This window comes from Hippoglossus hippoglossus, chromosome 9, assembly GCF_009819705.1.
Source record: "Hippoglossus hippoglossus isolate fHipHip1 chromosome 9, fHipHip1.pri, whole genome shotgun sequence".
NCBI classification, from domain to species: Eukaryota; Metazoa; Chordata; class Actinopteri; order Pleuronectiformes; family Pleuronectidae; genus Hippoglossus; species Hippoglossus hippoglossus.
In genome coordinates, this window is record NC_047159.1 from 15,467,640 (window position 1) to 15,489,752 (window position 22,113).

A 22,113-nucleotide genomic window follows, 5' to 3' on the forward strand; every position below is an offset into this window, starting at 1 on the left:
AGGCACATTGTAGAAAAGTTCAGGTCCTCCACAATGTGGGTTTTCTTTCTATTTTTAAAAAACCCACAACTGTAAAACCACAGAGACACGCGGGCACATGCAGAACAGTGTCGGCTGAAAAACTGATCCGTGTCTGTCACTTCAGATGAGCATTACAAAACGGATGGAATGGCTTTTCTATACTGAGGCGGTTTTTTCTCTACGTATTACATACTGTTCCATGGCTTCCTTTAGAGAGGACCAACCTTGGATGGAGCTCTGCAAGGGGCCTTTAAGCCTGAACCGCCAACTCAAGTGCTCTGCGGAGTGTTCTCTACCAAAGGTGAAGAAAAAAGGAAGAAAGGGAGGACAAGGTTTACTTCTCCCACTCCTGGTTATTTTCTTTTCCTTTTCCTCGGCAATCATGGCGGCAGTGCTTTCTTTAGCTGGCACAGCACAGGGGCTGCAGAATACAGAGAACTGAAAAAAACTACCCAAAGAAAGGGCCAAAATTTAATTGAAAATAAAATGTGAGCAGGAAAAATACATACATGAAGTGTGTGTGTGTGTGTGTGTTCCAGATATTGTTCAAATTGTGTGGACCTCAATCTGTTACCGCTCCTTCCTTGATCCTGTAGCGTGAATCATTCAATTCTATGGTGAAGATATGGTTTAAGGTTAAGGTTAAGTTAAGGTTTAGGTTAGGGTGGTGACTGTAATGTCCTCAAAAGTCATGAAGACAGTGTGTGTGTGTGTGTGTGTGTGTGTGTGTGTGTGTGCGCCAAGTTTAGAAATTGCTTTACACCAGTCTCTGTTGAAATGCATCAATTCCATGCATCAGTTACATAAGATCAAACCCCTGCACTATGTTTCTCCTCTCGTGGGAAAAAAAGCTTGTTGCAGCAGCAAATATATGCAAATTAATTTAACAGAAATAGGGATAATTTAAGCACAAAGTAACACAAACACTACAAGTCAGATTCACAGTCACAACTGTATTATCAAACAAGAGAATCCTTGTCGCACTGGAAGTGTGAATATACAGTAATCCAGAGACAAGCGGGCCCTTTCCTATATGCTCTTGTGAAAACTGGACAGTGAAACGCTAATTTCATGAAAAGAAAGACAGCAGCAATCTGCTCCAGTGCTTTCAGTCTAATGCACTTGTCACTTCTCTCCTCCACAGTCCTGTTTGCTTCATCAGCGCGAGGGGAAAGGGAAAAAAAAAGCAAGACCGAGAAGTGCAGTTTTCCAGCCTTTCCCCCGCCGTCATTGTGTCAAACCCGCCTGACAGACAGGGCTCCGAGCGGAGGGATGACACTGGTGTGGGGAGGAGAGGGCCCCTGCAGCACGGCCCTGGGCTCGGCTTGCTTGACAGCCTGTACAACTGACTGTACGTCTGTGCGTTTGATTGCAGATCTGTCTGCCTGAGAGCTAACTGTGTATACGTCGGTTTGTGGCGTCTGCCTTTTGTCGCATTTGCATTTCAACCTGCCTCCACTTATTTCCATTAGGCGTCAGCTTATGTTTTGCACTTCTAGGAATGCCCTCTCGTCCCCGTCTATAGCGTACGTGTATGTTTCGTGCACCGGACGAGAGAATCAGTGGATATAAAACGCGCTCCAATGTTCGACCGCACGGCTCAACGGCACACAACACAGACGTCAACGGTCAGAGCCTTTGTTAAATCACACATTTTCTAACATGAGACATGAAAATGGCATCACTAGCTGTTTATAATGTAATACACACAGGTACACACACACGCACGTGCACACGCGCCACACACTGATATGAGACTAGAGGCTGGGGGATGGTTTTGGTGCAGGGACAGCGACTGAAGTGAATCCAGGTATTGCCGCTGGGTGTCAGATATGCTGCAGTGGAGATAAATACAACACCTGGGGGATTACATGAGAGCACAGGGTAATTACACCATCCTTTATGTGTGTGTGTGTGTGTGTGTGTGTGCGTGAAAATGCCCTGCAAAACCCTCTGCTCTGAAGCCACAGCAGAGGGAGAGAATTCACATGCTGAGCAAAAGCCACTGCCTGATGCACCAGCCAGATGCAGTCTGCCACACACACACACACAGACACAGACACACACACTTTCACATACACATACACATACATATACATACAGAGCGCACAGCCCTTTGGCCTTTAGAGGGCAGGCGAAGACAAGAAATATAAAAGCAGGAGTGGAGGAAGGGAAAATTGGCGCAAAAAGAGGGAGGGAGGGAAAGAAAGATGCAGTGCTCCCTCCCCCTATCTCTCTCCCTCTTTCTCTCACTCTCTCCCTCGCTCTGGTCTCAGGCTGGGGCTGAGGCAGACAAGCTGGGAAGCAGGCAGCTCCACAGCATGGTAAACATCCTCTCTCTCCGTGTCTCTCTCTCCGTGTGTCTCTCTCTCTCTCTCTCTCTCTCACACAGACTGAAAAAAGAGAGGCAGGGTGAGTGTGTGTGAACTGCAGCCAGGGGCACGGCATCGCATATCCACAGGGAGATGCTCGCTAGCGACTAGAAAACCACAGCAAAAACAACAAGGCCAACCGAGTGCAGCACCAAAGCAGCCAGCGGAGAGGCATCAGATGCAGGAGAGAGAGAGAGAGAGAGAGACAGACAGAAAAGACCAGCCAGACGTGTGAATGTGCTAAAAAAAAAAATCCCTCTCTGTTTTAGCAACAGGGTCTGAACACTCAGTGATATATTTCCACCTTGATATTCAGTGTATAAAATAAACATGGATGAGGAGCAGGTGGAGGTTGCATCAGTGCTGTAGTTCCCTTAAATGAACCTGATGTCATTACAGCCAATGAAATGGAGAAGTGTCGTCTCAGTGGCAGGTGAGCTTCATCTTCACAGGCTGTGAGGCGCCGATTGCACCTGGATTACAGCCTGTAGGAGGGGAGGGGGCGGTGGGATGTAAAGACATGGACACCAGCTGATAGCTTTGTGTGCTCCCCTGCCACTCTACCACCTTCGGTGTAAAGGGTATAAGGGTATCAGATATACGGCACTCTGATGATGATCACGCTCAGAAGACGTCCGCACACCGCTTGATTCTCCCATGAACTCTTCTATTTTCCCTCCCTGGTCGGAAACGTTTCGGACACAGGCCCCTCTTCATCATCAACTGGTGTGCAGACATTTCTCGTCTTCTGATATCGATGTATTTCTGTCCAGCGCCTAATGTTTAATGTCAAGTTTGGATGCGTGTATTTTTGTTGCTCAGTTTCCTATGATGCCATTAACCTTATATAGTTACTTTTAACTTTTACTATTTGGAAGTTTAGCTTAGAAAAAAACAGTATAAGAAAGAAAGGGAATATCAATATCAATAAAAGACCATAGACGCCAGGAGCGAAATATGACGTAATACAAATTTTATTTATTGTGTTTTATTCTCGTGGCAGAGAGGGCTGCGAGAAGTGCTGCGGAGACGACAGAGCACAAAGATGACAGAGGTGTAAGTTTAGTGAGAGAGCTAATAGTCTACAGTGGCTGGTTCTGGCTCTGTTAGGTTTTCTCAGTGGTGCGTCAAATACTAACATGCTCATAATAATAATAATGATAATAATAATAATGCTATGCATGTGTTGTTTAGCCTGTGTCTTCATAACCGTGTGCTCTGATTTTATTCTTTAAAGCACTTTGTAACTGTGTTCTAAAACGTGCTGTACGGATAAAGTTCCGGTGACAAAGAGTGAAAAATCTTCACCCTCGTTCTGATTCTCTCTCTCTCTCTCTCTCTCTCTCTCTCTCTCTCTCTCTCTCTCTCTCTCTCTCCAAACAACAGGCAGCGCCAGCCCTTTCTAAAAATGTGATATATCATAATGTAAAAATATAACTGAGGTCATTTTTGATTACATCTCCAAACCTCTGTAATGACAATTGTCACATTAACGACATTCACACCTTAAACAAGCTGCTTTACACACGTTTTGGTAACAGTGAGGACTTTGTCACATTCAACCGCACCTGTAAAACAGTTCCCTGTATAATCTGATGCTTTTACATTTGACATCATGCAGTCAAAGTTAGACGTGACGACTTCAGACTCTCTTCACGTTCTCGCCGTTGAGAGAATGAATACCGGTGCGCTCAGTATTCCCCGTCGCTGTGCTGCTCCCAACTCTTTTGTTTTCTTTAGAATTCGTAATTTAGAGGTGAGCTAGAGGTGGCCTTTTACGCCGGCAACAATTAAAAGTACAACACTCCACATACGCTGCAGGGTTCGGCTCGTCATTGAAAGTATTCTTCGAGCAGACACACTCGAAGCGCTGTTAAATTTCTCCTTTTCCACACAATGTCACCCACTCCACCAGAGTTCAAACACCAAACACTGCTGATTCCGACGCCCATTGTTGACTTCTTGTTAATGAATTTTGAACAAGTGCTACTTTTTCTCTTGCCTGTATTTTCTTTTATATATATATTTTTAAATATACTATTGAATTCCTCCCTGCAGTTGGGAGGTTGGAGCACTATCATTTTGCACTTGTGGAGTATATGATGATTTCAGTTCAGGGCTGGAGCGCAGAGAATGATCTTCATGGCCAACGACACAAAATCTTCTCTGGCCTTTAACCGCGCCGTTTTTCTTTTCAATCAGCGCCGAAGCTAATAAAATAATTAACCGAACCTTGAAACTCGGCTTTCTTTGAGCATGTTTTCAACACTATATATATACTAATATACATAGTTAAATGTTCCTTCACCTCTGCCCTTTACTTTTTCACTTAAGCAATCTCCTGGTGGCCTTCATGCTCACTAAATACTGTAGCTGTTTGGGAAACCAAAGGCAAAATCACTATTTCTTTGATATCCCCTGGTGCTAACATGTAAAACCACAGACACAAACAAGCAGGGGTTTAGCTGTTTACCCTTCTTATATGTGTGGAGCAACCGTAGCCGCCCGAAAAACGCAGAAAGAAAGGTTTGGGGGGTGGATAGCGAAAAAAAAAAAAGAAGATAGACAGGAAGAGCGAACAGAGAGAAGAAAAAAAAGAAGCAGTATCTAGTTGAAAAATTCCCAGCGAGGGAAGTCCTTGAAATACAGCCTGGAGAAAGCTGCAGTTGAAACATCAACACACCCGAATGAAGCCGAGAGCTGCAAACACAGCCTCGCCTCTAATAGTACGAGTGCTCAGCTCCTCCTCGCAGTTTCCAGTTCAAGACCCACAGGGAAATAAGTGCGGAGCAGAATGAACTTTCTTTACCGTGTTGACAGTGAAGAGGCCCAAGTGTGTCTAAAGCTGAACCTGTGTGTGTGTGTGTGTGTGTGTGTGTGTGTGTGTGTGTGTGTGTGTGTGTGTGTGTGTGTGTGTGTGTGTGTGTGTGTGTATCTATGACAGAGACAGACAAACAGACAGAGACAAACCATGACTGACTACAGTGGTCCGAGGGGATCGTGCGTTTCCTGTGCCACTGAGCAAATGACATCTTTCTGCTCCACAAACACTCGTTCACATTAAGATCTGCAGGGACCAGCCAATGCTGTGCAGTAAGCATGAGTGTGTCGATGTGTGGCTTTTTGGTGCGCATACAAGAGATGCACAAACCCCAAACAGAGATTCCAGAAGCAGTCATGTAGCAGCCTCTCTTGCCTTCTTGAAATCGATTCAAGCCAAACAATTCGACAAAATATTAAAAGAACCCCCCCCCCAAAAAACCTCACCCTTTTACATCATGTCCACACTGATGTGGATATTTTTCAAAACAAAGCTTTTCCTCATCGTTTGAACCTCTCGTTTACACGCAAATGGCATTTTAAGTCACTAAAACAGATTGTCTTTCCAAAGTGTACATTTTCAAAAAATGATGAAATCGCTGCAAATACCCACTGCTGCTTAGCGTAATGAGCATGTGCCAGAAACAACAACAATGGCGGCTATAGACCGGTTTCCCTACGTTTGGTTAGCACTGCATTTTATTGGCATTGTCGGGCGTCTGCCTTGCCCAATATTACTTAGGCCAAAGTATTCTTCTGTGGTTTTTGACAGATCATTGATGTAGATTTTACTGGTCCGACATGCTTGTTTGAGCGTTTGTAGTTGTTTTTGTGTTCTCGTCTGGATGGAGATATTTTGAAAAACTGAGGAAAAAATATTCAATCAGGTAGTTTGGAAATACTTTACGCATATCTAAACTATTTTCTCTTTTCCTATATTCTTTCCTCTTCGAGCATCTAAATGAGTGTGTGTGTTTACAAGTCGAGGTGGACTAGACGTGCTTACTAACACGGTGGGCTGCATTGAGAGGACGCCATCCGCGATTACGGTCACAGGGCAGAGTGGTGACAGCTTAAAGGCTCTTTTCTTTACTTCTCCACCCCCTTTGCTCACAGACACGCCTCTTCTCTCTCTGTGTGTGTGTGTGTGTGTGTGTGTGTGCCAGGTCTGAACTGCACTGCTAAAGGCCCTGGGTCATTTTCCATTCCAATCAGGCGGTACCGGCTGCCCTGGACACCCTGCAAAATTTAAACACTCCAACCAGCTGAGGAAGGGGCACAGGGAGCATCAGATCCTTAATTGAGAGCCAGCACACACTCATTATAGCGTTTGAGATTCAGGGGAATATTTGTGCATGCATGCGCATACACCAAAAATATATATATATAGCCAAGGACACTTCCATACTGTGTAAAAACAAGCCAATCACACACACACACACACTTATATACAGGGTCATGTGGGGTGGCCTTCGGCAATGGGAGGAGGAGGAGGAGGAGGAGGGGAGGAGAGCAGAGTCAGCCTTGCCCTCAGCCATGGCATCCTTTCCTTGCCAGCTCTATAAGCCTGGAGGGACTGAGGTAGAGGGGGTAGGAGGTGGGATCCATCCACCCAACCCCCCCACAATTCACCCCTAAAAATGCGCGCGCGCGCGCGCACACACACACACACACACACACACACACACACACACACACACACACACACACACACACACACACACACACACACACACACACACACACACACACACACACACACACACACACACAGAGAGAGAGCCCAAGCCTCCATGCAGACAGGCTTTACAAAGGGGTGAGATCACTCCCAAATAAAGGCTTTGTTGGCGTGCCAGTGTCAGTGTTGCCCTCTCTGGCCTTGGCAGCGAGGTTCAGCCTGTCTGTTGGAAACAACTAGGACAACGGGGGAGAATGCCTAAATGAAAAAAATATCGTTTCAGGAGATGTAGCAGGCGCTCACAGAGTAATAAAATGTGGGAATATAATAATAAATAACAAGAGAGGAATGGAAACACATCTGGCCCACTAGCCTGTTTTCCTATCATGGGACGGTGCAGTGAATCTCCCCGGCCAAATTTTTTTTTTTAAGTATCTGATGTATGGGTGATAGAAACGCTGCCACAAGCACAAAAGTCCTGTCTGAGTTTAGAGGGAAAAACTGTAATGAGCAACAACATAAAGTGAGTTGCTGTAACTATGTATGATGTTGCCCCCCAAAGCCAAAACTTTCCACATTTAACAACCTGAACTCGGAAAAAGACAAAAAGAAAAAAAACAATCCTACGCCTATCGATGGTGTCCATGGCAACCAGATGAAGATCGTGGTGAAAGAGACCATGAGAGACGGTATAGCCCGGAGTCAAGAGGACCACCTCCTCAACAACTCCCTGCTGTAGCCTTCGGACAACCCACCATCAAGGTGTGAGGAAATAGCAAACAGTCAGGACCAGAGCGAACGGGAAAGAGAAGCATGATGCACACGCCTGCAGGTGGTTCAAACCGAGGGTGTTCTTATTCTTATTGTTCTGCTCGGTTCCTGCAAAGAGACCAGCACACTAGACAGCAGGCCAGACGTCTACTGCGCACACACACACACATATACACACACACACACACACACACACACACACACACACACACACACACACACACACACACACACACACACACACACACACACACACACACACACACACACACACACACACACACACTCCCTCTTCTAATTTTACTGATACAGATAGCTGCTTCTTCCTCTGACCTCTTTTAATTTGCTCTCCCTCCTGTTACTGAGGGAGAGGGGGGAGGGAGAGGGAGGGAGAAAAAGAAGGCAGCGCTCTCTTGTTTCCTCTCCGGGACCAAACAATCCCAGTCTAATTTATTTTTTGAGGACAGAATATGTACATGTGTTAATGGGAAAGTCGAATCAAATTAACTATAATTAGGCAAACTGAGAAGTGAGCAGAGGCAGAGGTATGTTACATGGGAGATTTATTCGACGCTGGCAAACGACACCCCCCCCCCCAAAAAAAACGCACACACGCACATTTCCGCTGCCACCTGCTGCCATACACCTAACTACGCCGCTCTCTCCCGAGCGGCGACACCCGTCACGCTCGCTTCAACCCTCCTGAGCTCAGACTGCATGTGGCACGCACACACGCAGACACCGAACTAGTTGTTGTTGTGACACATTTCCAGAAAAACTGCACGTGAATAACGCAGGCGGCGGATCCTGACTCTTCTAATCTTGTCAAAGTGACATTAACAGACGTCTTATGAGGTGATGCTGTAATCTGTTTGGACACACACCGCAGTACAGGACTGCATGAGGATTAAGAAGACAAGCAGTGGGGGCAGAGGGAGAGATGGTAGAGATGATCGAGTATTAATATGGCTACGGCCTCTGGGGCCCAGTTACAGTTCTGTTTGTCTTGGGGCACACTGCGCTGTATGTGTGCAGCCCATAATCTTTAGGTACCGTAGGTAAGAACAGATGTATCATTTCCTCCTTATCTAAACATTATTATCAAATGACTAAGACTATTTGATCGATAAAAATAGCCTCAGATAAAATACAAAAATTGAACACAGCCCGAGCGTTAACATCAATGGACAAGGGTGAAGAGAAATCCAAACTGTTTGTGTCAAAGATAAAATATGTAACAATTATTTAATAAAATGTCTAAAAACAACTAGACCTATGTTATATATTGTGTTGATTTGTTTACTTACATCATCAACCCGGAGAAATCAGATTTTAGTCAATTTCGGTCGCCTTTTAATTGCGTCATATCCACTTTACCCATTTTGCCTGTCTCAGCTATAACTCCCGGGGCAAATGTAAGATGTATGACGAAGTAAAAACACATTGGTAGCCACTTAATGCGTTGCCTGTCTTTTCCTTCCACTGTTTGTATTGGTCACTCGTAATGGATTTCGAGAATTCATTGCCGTTGGCTGCGTGTTCTGCCACTGAAGCTCTCCCAGTAAAGTGCAAACATACAGGGGAACCGAGTGACCCATGAAGATTATGGGACAAGAAATGGTGGGAAAGACAAGAACTCCCATGATCCCACGCTGCTTCACAACATCATCAAACTAGGTCTTTTGTTATGGGTACGTATCATACATTTAATTTAAGCCCCGAAAACCTCCTGCTCATGTCTTTAAGTCACCACACCCTCAGTTTAAACCCAACATGCAATCTGCTTTAAAACTGACATCTCCAAACTTAACCCTGATGACATCAACTGGGTTATTTTTCAGACTTTAGAAAGGTTTCTCTTAAGCCAGTAGAAACGAGAATACAACTGCTTCCACAGGCTGAACCTATGTGACAAACAAACTGAACTAGAACTTGGTGGAGTGTCCCTTTAAAAGCCCCACCATCAACAGGTCCCTCGCTCTACCAGGGGGGTAGTTAAGATAAAACTGGCCTCGCTAATAAGGTCGAAAAACAGCATTCAATCTGTCACTAAGCTCCGCTACATTTGTCGGCTGCATTAAATTGAAAGCGTCTCTTGGCTGCAGCGGCAGTGACACACAGCCCACCGCTGCAGTAAATCATTAGCTAAATGGCTAATTCTACAGATTAGCTCTCTTGGCAGCCAACTGGCCAGACAAGCTAAAGGTGTTTTATTTTAACATTATATGATTCCATCAATGTGATGGAGACCATTTGGTTTAATGAATCGTTTCAAGGAAGATGGATTACACGAGGACATATAAAAACAGTTGTGTGTATCCCATCCAATTAGGAAATATAAACATCCAACATACAGTTAGAGTAGCAGTTTTTAATTGAACCTGCCTGAGTAATGGCACTGACAGAATGAAGCACAGACCAATATCAGTGTCACCGTTTCAGCTCTTACAAAAATGAATGGATGAATTAGCAAAATCACTCACGGGTTAGTTACCCCCGCCACAGAAGTTATGTTTTTGCCCCTGTCCATTTATTTGTCTGTTTGTTGGTTTGTTTGTAAACAACTTTACACAAAAACTACTGGATCCAGTAATCTTTTTTCCCTTTCTTTAACGTTGTGAGAACGGGCATTTCAATTATTATATATATATTTTTTCCCCAGCGAGTAACTCGTGGATCTTGATAAAAACAATCAGGTATTTTAAGGGAACTGATGTCCGTAAGTGTGCGCAATTTGATGCAGCTTGATTAAATTTAAGGGCTGAGTGTCTTTCTAGTTTATGAATGCAATATGTGCCAGCTTATGAGTATCAAGGATTTCTGAGTTTGACACTCACAAAAGTGCTGATGTGCCACTTAACCCTAACAATCAAAACCATTACAAATATGTGGATAAACTTGAGTTAGTTGATTTGTATGATTTCGTAAACTTGCAATCACTGAGTCTCTGGGTGTATTGGTGCAGTTTACCCACCTGCGTGCTCCAGTAGCATCTTGGCGATGTCCATGTGTCCATTGAGCAAGGCATCGTGAAGTGGACTAATTCCAGCCACCTGGTTATCAAACACCGGTGCGGGGCGGTGACACAGCAAAGCCTCCACACATGCAGCGCTGCCATGATTACACGCTTCATGCAACGGCGTCCATCCTGCATGGTCTACACACACAGACACACAGACACACACACACACACACACACACACACACAGAGAGCGAGAGAGAGATTACTCAATAGGAAAGTTATCTGATCCAGAGGAAATCTACTTTTTCTGTCGCAGCTAAGTTGATGGTTAGCTATGAAAGCTAACCCGCTTAGCAAGTAAACTAGCAAGGGGCTACATTGTGAAACGTTTGTTGAAAACTTTTAATAAAATTGAAGAGAGACCTGACAAAGATATTTATGTTAATAGTGCAAAGTGGCAAAGGCCATATACACAATCCTATACTTTGCATATGAGTCATTACATTTTTTTACAAATTAAAATAAAGATTAATCCGTCTTCTCAGAGGACATTATTGTGCCTGAAGTAACGGTGCTAAAGACTGTTAACGTATACTAATAAAATCTGAATTTCAGTGCAACGTTTAAAGAGTTCAGTCCATCTTCTCACGTTTAACATCATTCTGTACAAGATTTAAACGATCATGGATAGACAACTCCTCAGGAAGACAAAACAGGACATGCTTATGTAGATCTGTTATATTTGACGTGACATAACTCCAACAAAATATGTTCCGCCTCGTTTAACAAGGGGCCTTATTTTGACAACTGCAGGGGGACAGAGGGAATTGATTCGATTTTGGCCATCACCTCTTGCCTGAGCCCCCTGCTAAGATGCAAGTTAATTTCGGCTGCTACTAAAGGTTGATTACAAAATCGGGGAAACCTTTGAAACAGCATAACATTTCCATAAAAGGATGAAAAGTCATTATATTTGACCTAAAAAGGACAAAAGAAAATCACTTTGAAATATCCAAAGGCATTCAATTCACTGAGTAAAGACACCGTAAATCTATAAATCGGAGCCTTTAAACCCATCCTGCTCTTCCTGGACACACCCTTTACATTTTAGCGAAAGGTTAACCTCAATGATGACGCACACGCACTCCTATTTCTTCTCTCCCCCCTTTTTTTTTCTCCAATGTTAATCGCTCTTCGAAACCCTAGAGCAAACAGTGGGAGTGAAGTGAGATGACAGCGAGACAGGTTTCAGAGAAAACGAAAAAAAAGTCTTACCTTTAATGTTGACGTCCGTGCCAGGAAGCGCCAGGATTTGAAGCACGGTCTCCACTTGGTTCCTCTTGCAAGCTCGGTGGAGGAGGGTCTCTCCTTCGACCAGGACACACAATGGACAAACACACCCAGAAGAGAGGAGAGGCGGAAGGGAGAAGAGAGAGATCCGAAATTAGGGTGTGCCCGATGTCCTGCCCATTGTCCCCCTCCGTATGGCGAGCACGCCAATAAAATACCACAGAAATTTCCCCAAACACCATCAAAAAAAGCCTGACCTAAAAAAGTACAAGCCGCCAATGAGGATGCGATTTAAGAGGACTGATGAGAAAAGGGGGGAGAACTTTCAAAAGGGAAAAAAAAAAATGGGAGGGAAAAAATTAAAGATGGAGAGTTGGGGCTAATTCGCCTCGCTCTTTACTTCTTTTTACAGACACAGAGATTTTCCACTTCCACCCTGAGCCCAACAAAGTTAATATCGGGGCGGTCGGCGAGTGAATGAGTGTGGCGGTGAGAAAGCGGTCTCGCTTCCTGTCCGCTCGTCCCTATATTGTTACTTGAGAGGAAGTTATGGTAGACAGCCCACGCACAAAGCCTCGAAAAGGATTCTTCACAGATCCTGGGTTCAAAAGCTCCGCTGGGCATTGCCAGTGTCACCACGTGATATTTAATCAGCACACTAGCGGTGGACACGCACGGGGGAAAAATAATCTCTAGGATTTTATTTACATTTTTAAACACACTTTCTTATCCCTTCTTCCTTTTTTTCCTCATCTTTACCCCTGTCCTTTGCTTTTTCTCTCATACGATATTAAATCAGGAATATATTAGCGGACCAGAGCCCCCTCTTTTCATGTATGGCTGAACTTCAGAGAGAAGTTAAAGGCCAAGCATGAGTGGTTCTGTGCTTGCCAGTATAATACAGGACTGCAAAGCCTGTAATAAATGCTTTACTAGCTCTCCCCAGGATGCCACGCCTGTACAGGGGCTCCACTCCAGCGCAACAGAGCACAGACTGGGGCAAAAAAAAAAAAAAAAGAGGTGGGGGAGGCGGAGGAGAGGGAGGGGAGAGCAAGAAGGAAGAAGCAGTGGAGGAGAGAGTGAAAGGGTTTCCTGCATTTCAAAGCAGATAGGGGGAAATATTGAAAAAAGCCAGATCCTATTCATTCTGAAGAATTCCTTTCTTCCTGGAGGTGTCTTTGAGGATGCAGAAGATGTATTAAATGCCATCCGCCAGAAGTAAAGAGGTTGAACAGTGGAAAGGGAAGAAAAAAAAAAACGTGGAAATAGAAGGACTGTGTATCGAAACAGAGGATCATTTATTTTCTCCCTAGAAATCCAATGCAAAACCGAAGTTGGACATTTTAAAGGGCACACATTGTTTTCAGTGCTGTTTATTTCCAATTCAGAACAAACATTATTTAAATGCATTTAATGTATCATCTTATTCCTCAGGATTTACCTTACAAATATTTCCACTGCACCTGCAACCTCTACAGAACAAAGCCTCTATGAACACTATGATAAAATAAGACGATTAACGGTGGATATAGTCCTGCACTAAAACACTGCTCTTCACCAACTTATAAAACAAAATAGAGTATTTCAGTTGTCATTGAATAGGCTGTTGAATGTCTAAAAAGTGAAATGGACTAAAACTGTTCAAAAGTCAATGTCAAGTGAGAAAAATAGAAAGACAATAGATTTTCTTTTTTTAAGTGGAGCCTGCTAATTTATCAGTTGGCTGATATGAGCCCTTCACAGACACATTGGTGTCAATGTTTATGTTTTATTTGACAGAATATACAATGCAAAATTCATGTTTACATTCCATCTAACAAATTACATTTAAGGATTTGATTATATGGGTATCTGCATTCTTTTTTATTAATAGTCAATTATAATAAAGTTAATGGCTAAAATGTAAACTATTAAGCCTCAATTACATTACATTAGTTTGATACATCGAAGGAATCATTGCCAAATATATTTAAAAAAGGCACTTATTTTGCATTGTAAAGAAGCACTGAGGAGCTGTGAGAACATATAAACAGGCTGATGATGCAGGTATTTGATTACAACTAACTTTGAGAACTTTGTTAGGTGGTCGATGTGTAATTTCAATAGTCAACTCCATAAAAGATACTAGTTCACAGACACATTTTCCGTCCTAATTGTTTAGTGATATTTCCTCTAACTTTCATTTTGAAAACGTTTTGCAGTGTAAAAATCAAGTTGATCTCAGAAATAACAGTTGTCACATCAGAAAGCAGACACTGGTGGTTGTGCAGCATCAGCATCAGTGACAGTAATGAGGCCAATCAATGAAACAAACCAACATTTCCAATGTCAAAACCATAAACCGCCAAACAGAGGGTGGAGCGCGGACCGAACTCCAGTCCCTAATGAGTAAGCTGCACCGTGTGGCACGACAGTGTTCTACATGCGCTGCTCTGCTATTACTGGGCTCTAAAATGCTGTGATTAAACACCCATTCCACTGCACCCCATGTGTACACATCCTCACAAATGCCAGCACCAATCCACGCACTGTTAAATCACTTTAATGGCTCCAATTTGGACACAACGCCTCTATTATAGGGGTAATTGCATGCTCAGCATTTACAAGCACGGAAAGGATAAATCCGCCTGTCCTTTTCTATAAATCCCCCGTTTCACACTTTAATAGAAAAGTTAAATGTATGTGTTGCTCTTTATATCCCTTAGTCTGCCTGCTAAATTTCTGCAAAGTATAGCTTGGCCTGCCGATCCCTGGACCAGAAAGGCTCTAACAATGCTATTTGTCTGGAATGTGTGAGGAAGGTATTCTGCACCAGTTATTGGATATATTTAAAACTTGAAGACTGCTGCTGTTCATGGCTCTGAAATGAAATGGCAGCACGTTAATTCCCCCAATTCAAGATTACTGCAGCTTTCACTGCTCTTTGGAAGAATGAACTGCCCTTTAACATAAGTGACCATCGTTTTAAAGTTCCACTGGTGAAGATTTTAATGCAGGATATTTATATTTAATTGCTCAAAATAAAAAAAGAACATGGAGCAGCACCAAAGGCCCTCGATGCTCGTGTCTCTACCGGCGGGAAGATGAGACACAAAAACATGAGTCTCTTGAACAAATGTAAGTAAATCCTAAACATAAAACCTTGATCTACTGTGATTGTAGCCATTTGAACATTGCTTTGGAGAAGGATGTCAGTCAAACACACAGTCCTCTGAGGGAGTTTATGTCCCTGTCTCCCTGTGCCCAGCTCCACACCGTGCTGGTGACCACAACAGGAGTCGAGATGCATTTCAGTTCCAGAATGAATGAGCTGATTAGACATCCACTGAAATTGTGTGGAGCTAGAACAAAAAATAACATGAAGTCACCAAACTCCATGTATTGAATTTGTTTCAATAAAATGATACACGTCCTCGTAGCCCATTACGTGCAAAGCTTTTTAAAGCAAAGCTTTTAAATAAGTGAGGAAGATGTCAATCAATCATGATTCTGGACAGCAGAGCAGTGATAAAATATTTGTCTTGAGGTGAGACTCAAGGACGAACAAAAATGAACCTTTCAGTCTCAACTTTGAAGACAACATAGATCAGTAAGCCTCAACATTCTCAGAAAAAAAATGTCTGTAGCAACTGACAACTGATACCTCAGCTAGTAATGGACCTTGTGGTGAGAATCTCACCACAAGGTCCATACGATATATTTAAAAATGAATTGGTGGATTCTTACGTGTGTCCGTTAGAACAATTATAACAGTCTTTGGGTAATCGCTGTAACCTCTGGCTGTGTCAAATAAAGAGAACTACTTTTTCATCAATTAAATGTCGGGCTGGTAATTTGTTTCTGACACACTTTTTATCGTATTCGTGGAAATCCTCTTCACGTCCCAAAAGCCATGGATAAATAAAGAGGACAAAAAAAAAAGGCGTTTCTGTGGCTCTTGCAGGATTGTAATAAAAGCGGCCGATTGGCTGGCCTATCTCCCTGTCACCTGCCTGCGCTCTCACTGCACATGAGTGGAGACTTCATCAGCCTGAAGCAGAGATGATCGTAAGAACTTTCCGAGCGAGTCATGGAAAAACCGGCTCGTGCAGTGCACGTTCATGTATTTTGGGGCCGTAGCTTTGATGAGAGGGCCGATGGGAGGGGGGTGGGATGTATCGGTTGCAGGTGTAGCCTGCTCTTGAAAGCTTTACCAGGCTTACCAAGCCTAGCCTTAAAAGGATTCAATAGGCTCCTTTGGCAGAAAACATTATTATTCATTATATTTTCATTGGGGTATAATCACCTGACAATAAAAATAGTTTTTCCACTACCTTAGCATAAGCCCTGTATATGTACATCCAGAGCTGGTTCGCCATGTTGCACCTCGATGTTTCTGCAGTAGCTCAGAATGGACAAACTAAAAACTGGCTCTAGAGAGACACTTTTGCTCTTTTATGTTTCCTGAAGGCCACTGTAGTTCCTTCTGCAGTGAAAGCGGTGAAGCGAAGGGTATTCAGTTGGTTGCAAAGTGCAGCATTATCAGCAGATGCCACTAAATCCTCCACAGCGAACCATTAAAGCAGCAGCTTGTCCAATAGTTATTAGTTCTGTCTGCAGGAGAAAGTCGCTTTGTGTGGCTAAAGTTCCCCAGAACAATCAACCTAATCTTTAGATGAATTCTGCTGCATGGATCACAACAGGTTTACAGGTTGGTCTGAGGAACGACACGGAGCTGAAGGCAAACACATTTTAAGTCGGGGAAAACACACAGCAGTTCTTGTTTGACAATCTTCACACAGTGTAGTCAGGCTGATTTGAAATTGAAGTCTCTGCTGAGCTTCCAGAAGCAAATATGGGACTGAAAAAGAGAAGTTGATCCCAAATCCCTCAACCCCTCTCAGCTACTGTGACAGAGATACCGAGGTTGCAGCAGGCGAGACGGATGCTCCAAAGCAAAGAAGTGCAGCAAATAAAGAAAGTGAGCTTACATATGTGGGGGAGAAAAAAGCCTGCGCGAGAAAGAGAGGAAGGAAGGGAGCGAGAAGGGGATGAGAGGGCGAGGGGAGAGGATGCTGTGCCGATGGTTCATCAAAAATTAATGCCGACCGCATCGGTATAGAGATCACGTACTGGAAAAACAACACATGCCAACAGCCTTGAGTCTCCTGCCTCAGCTCTCCCTCCCTCTCCTTTACCCTCCACCCCTCCTTCACACCAACCAGCACAGGGCCTTTCTGATCAGGTGGAGGGGGGAGATATGAGCTCTGACACCTTCGAGAGTTCACACAGAGTGCCATACCTCTAATTGCAGGAAGTTCCACTGCTGCAGTCGACATACATCTGCACTGATACCCTAATTGCTGCATTTAATATCCCTAAAATGGAGATCTGAGGCGCGTGTGTACTAATACGCATCACCATTTTTTTGTGTGCCCATTATTTCTTCTTACCAGGCCATTGATTTATTTATCTGTTACTTCTTTAAAACAAGGTAAATAGCAGACATAAGGAGGGGGGAAAAAGCAAAACAAAACAAAGAGTGCAGTGTTAAATTGAAATTTGCGAGTAGAACCAGTGGAGGAGGAGGAGGAGGAGGAGGAGGCGAGATGCAAACGGTGGAAATATACAGTCCGCACTTTGCCCCGAGTCGTACACGACAGGCCTACTTATGCAGCAAAGTTGCTCTTACAGCTGACGAGAGGGAAGCGGGATCTGATGCAAATCAATCACTCTCTCCATACGTTATGTGCTCTTCATTAAACTGAAAGTGATGACAGAGCTATCATGTCCCTCTTTACTGATGACCTAGTGCAGTGCATCAGTCCATTACAAGTCTGCTCCTTGCAAATGTGAAGCTATGTTGTCAAACGCTGTGTGTGCGTGTGCGTGCGTGCGTGCGTGTGTGTGTGTGTGTGTGTCGAACCTGCTGCATTGACTCTGCTCAACCCTCGGGGGATGTTCTCTTTCTCCAGACTGGTCTCATTCTCCAAAGAGCTCTGGGTTCTGTACAGAAACAAAGGAAATGGTCAGGAGGGTTATGAAGAAGACATCACGCAACACATGTATGTGCTGAACCTAATTCAATTAGAGATTTCCCACGATTCACACGAACAAGTCCAATGTTTCCGTGACTGACCATTTCAAGCATGACAGCGAGGAGACCCAGTGGTACCGAAAGTGGAACGGGGCATCGCTGAACTGCGAGGGGTGTCATTAGCAAATGAATCCCTTGTAGCGCCGCATCATCTTATATGAAATCTGACAATATCCGTCAAGCCCCTACTGTGATGGCCACACAGACACACAGATACACAGACACACACACACACACACAATCCTCCATTCCCGTCTCCGAAGCACTTTTCCTCCCACTTAACGCCTCAAACACAGCGATGGAGAATTCAATGTGAGCAAGCACATTAGGAGGAATAACTAGTAAAAGAAAGTGAAGCCTCTTCAAAGTAGTGGCGTGCTAATAGCTGTGGGCTGTCACTAGTCCTGTGTGTGGGTACGGGAGATCTGCCTGCATGAAGCCTGACAGGTGTCTTGTGTGTATACGTCCGTGCGCGTATGCGCGTGCGCCACATTGAAGCGCAGTGCCATCCGTATTACAGGGAAGAGGCTTGTTCCCTGGTAATTGGCTTGTTCAGAAGCCAGGAAGGAGCTCCCAGCAGTGAGGAGGAAACACACGTCCTGTCACGCATTGCTTGTTATTAGCGGCGACAAGGCTGAGAAGAGATGAGACAAGCTCTGTGTGTATGAGTGTGTGTGTGTGTGTGTGTGTGTGAGAGAGAGAGAGGGGGAGAGAGAGTCCATGAGAGTGTCTAGGATGAGGGTGCGCCACTTCTCATTTCAAACCACTTCACCCGAGTGTCCCCTGTCCATATAGGCTGGCAGCAGTGGAAGTTGGTACTTGGCTTGTGTACGCCTTCGTTTCTCCTTCCCTCACGGCCTGAGACCAGCATGCTGTCAGCGATCCAGCGATCATTCCTGAGCCTGGGGCAGCTTGTGGCCTTGGAGGCAGACTCTCAATAAACTATATAATCTATATGAGTGAGGAGGAAGTGTCCTAAACCCCAAGAAGAAGATATACATGCCACAAAAAAGGCCATAGTATTCTTAAATATTAGCAAGGCTGATCTATTTACAGGCGTTTCTTGAATCCAGCTGACACTGACTATACACAGGTTTGGTCAGAGGCGTTGGAGCCAAAGTAATGACACAGTTTAATGGTTTGAAAGGGTATCAGCAATTCGCAGAGCTTGATGAAGCCAACAGGAGGAGGACCTCCGTTTAATTACAGCTCCCCTTCTGCAAAAAGCACTCACTGCCACGCGGCCAGCCAGCCAGCAAGTCAAACGGCCATCTAAACAGTCGGTCAATCAGCCATCCTGTCAGCTCGGTGTGGCTTGGACGTGTGCCCTAATGCCAGGCTGTGTGGCGGTGCAGAAGAAGTGCTCTCTGCTCCATCTCTCAAGCTAGAGCAGCGAGCGAGCGAGTCACGGCAGAAACAGCCTAATGCGATCTAACAGCCAGGAATGAAAGATAAAGGGGGTCATGTGGCTCCTCTCAACCTTTATGACCCTCTGTCTTGGAAATCCAATGCCCGACATCTTGCCGGTGTTTTGTCTTATCTACCGTCTCTATTGACAGTTTGAAAAGATGGCTAAAACAAAACCAAAACCTGGATGCGTCTCAATTGAAACCACAATCCCATTGGTGTTACTTATTTTATATTGTAATCTCTTTCTTTTCATAGCGGCTCCAACAACATGTGAAGTTGGGTTGAAAGCATGGTTTGAGGAGTGTGTCAGACTCGTGAATGCTTCAACGTGAGATGTGTTAATTGATTAAAAGAGTCAACATCACTGAAATTGTAATGTATCAAAAAGCATGAAAAATGAGGAGAGAAGATTTTCCTTGTGGTTTCTGTTCTCAATCTATCACAGGCTTTGTCATTCTGATTTCATTCTTTCTTTTGGGGTCAAATGATTTTACATGCCCTTTGGCATTTCTTTATCTCACCCACACAGATTGCATTCCCTCTTTTATTCACTTCTTAATCTTTCTATGTCTACGTCAAAACACACTAAATCTCTGAAACTGTGGGGAAAAGCAAAAAGTCGAAGGAGAGAAGTGGTTGAGAGGAAGAGGAAAAGGGGATCTGGTCAGTGTGTGAGCCAGTAGCCTTCACATGAACTTGCTCCCCGGTGACTCCTGCCCTTCTCCAGGCCAACTACCTGCTGGTGGAGGAGCAGATGTCTGACATAGGGTGTTAGAGTGTGTGTGTGTGTGTGTGTGTGTGTGTGTGTGTGTGTGTGTGTGTGTGATTGCATTCAGAGAGGGATTTAGTATGCAAGAGGGAAGATCAAGAGAGGCGAAGAACGGGGGTGAAGGCTGAGCGCTTGTGGTCGTAGACAAAGGCCTGATGGGATATCCTACTCTGTCTATCTGTCGGCTTCCTGTCCAAATCAGACTCAGCAGTGTGTGTGTGTGTGTGTGTGTGTGTGTGTGTGTGTGTGTGTGTGTGTGTGTGTGTGTGTGTGTGTGAGGAGGGGTCTAACCTCCCTTTGCACCCCTTCTGTCAGCCAGCACACACTGATAGGATCAGACCTGGGCATGACCCTTCACATGCCAACTCCTCACACTCTGTCTGACCTCCACTTGCCTCTCTCCAGCTTTCCCTTGGTTCCCCCATTCATGCATCTCTGCTCCTGCTCCCCCCCCCCCATGCACACACACTCCTCCTCTATCCAGGTGTTCCTTTGTTCCTTTTCACTCGTTTCTCATCAAATGTGTACATTTTCGCTCGTTTCACTCGCTTCTACATGTCTTGCCTTAAATCAATCGGTGGAAATGTGACAATGGAGGCAGTGTTCACTGCTCGTTGAATAGTTCTGCTATTTTGGACACTCAAGCCATAAAAGGTGGACAGAAGGATACAACACATTTGACAGGATGGCAGAAAAGTGGCAGATTTTCTTTTACAGCTTTGGTGAAATCAGACCAGGTGTTTTGGACAAACTGTGCCTTAAAAACACAATGGTTTCCAGAAGGAAAAAATGCGATGTGATACAGTCTCAGACATCTGGACATGAACACAACTCAATCTATCCCTCTTTTTTTTCCAGCCAATAAAAAAAGTTACACAAGTGTGAACAAGACCGAGACTTCAGACAAAAAAGGAAATTTCTACGCTGGTCTTGAAACAACTTAAAAAGATATTCTGATACCGATGCCAGCATCAGAAATGCCTCAGATACTGCTGAAAATGGATGGACATGAGTAAGCATGCAAATATGTGGACTGATCTGATACAATGTCTTTTCACAGTTCTATGGCATCCATTCTATTTCTGTATTTGTTTTTCAAAGTGTTTAACCCGAGCCAGGACATTTTCTGAGCCAGAATATTTCATTAAAATGCACTGGTATCGGAGCGGTACTTGTTATTGCCCGATATGCAAAGTCCAGGTATCAGAATGAGCATCGGGAAGGGAAACTGGTATCAGAACATCTCTATAAGTTTACTTGAGGATTGGATGTTCAAATGCAAGAAACCGAAATTAAAAAGCATTTCAAGGGACAAAATGATCTAATATAACTTGTTCTATTCTTCTTCACATCGGCATGTATGTCCTCACATGTTTCTGCTACAGGCTCTTGTGAAAATGCACCAGGGCGACTGACAGAGGTATCGACAGACAGCTGCGTGTGACTGACCTGCAGTCAGTCTCCTGGCTGGTGCAGCTGTGGGAGGTGGGTCTGGTCCCGAGGCGAGCGCCGCTGGGGCTCTGAGATAAACTTCCCAGGGCAGGCAGGTAGGACAGCACCTGTCAGAAGTCACGCAGACACATAAGGTTAGACGGTGTCTTCACATTTCAAGTGAATTTGCATCTCTAGGGGACCGAGGAGGCACAAAGACACCAGTGGTGAGGGAGAAAGCCAGATGTTCTACTGCAACATAATATAATGGGTCAACCACATCAGCATTTTTTTACCCTATGTAGCAGTGAACTGTAACATAATCTATACAAGTTCTCACACTGCCAAGTTAACTAATGCAGAACATCTGTGGTTTATGTCTTTACCATAACAATGCACAGAGGAAGAGGGAAAACTAAATGATTAGAACTAGTGTATTCATCAGAAACTTTTTTAAATCAGTAATAGATTGTATTTTTTTTTATTAAATTTGTAAACTTGCATGCTCTTATT

The 22,113-nt window shown here is 44.2% G+C and overlaps 1 protein-coding gene and 1 long non-coding RNA gene across 2 annotated transcripts in view; one reads left to right on the top strand and one right to left on the bottom strand.

Moving 5' to 3' along the window:
- The window catches only part of slf1 (SMC5-SMC6 complex localization factor 1), a 32,193-nt gene that overhangs the window by 3,252 nt on the left and 6,828 nt on the right, over positions 1 to 22,113 (bottom strand). Inside the window, exons 14-17 of the mRNA XM_034595302.1 lie at positions 21,619 to 21,728; positions 17,820 to 17,899; positions 11,900 to 11,992; positions 10,637 to 10,819 (exon numbers count right to left, since the gene is read on the bottom strand). Of these exons, the coding sequence (XP_034451193.1) occupies positions 10,637 to 10,819; positions 11,900 to 11,992; positions 17,820 to 17,899; positions 21,619 to 21,728 (466 nt within the window). The remainder of the gene's footprint in view (positions 1 to 10,636; positions 10,820 to 11,899; positions 11,993 to 17,819; positions 17,900 to 21,618; positions 21,729 to 22,113) is intronic.
- On the top strand, positions 1,785 to 21,660 carry LOC117767560. The gene is made up of 3 exons (XR_004614903.1): positions 1,785 to 2,345; positions 3,399 to 3,449; positions 21,555 to 21,660. It is a non-coding gene; the product is annotated as an uncharacterized LOC117767560 (long non-coding RNA).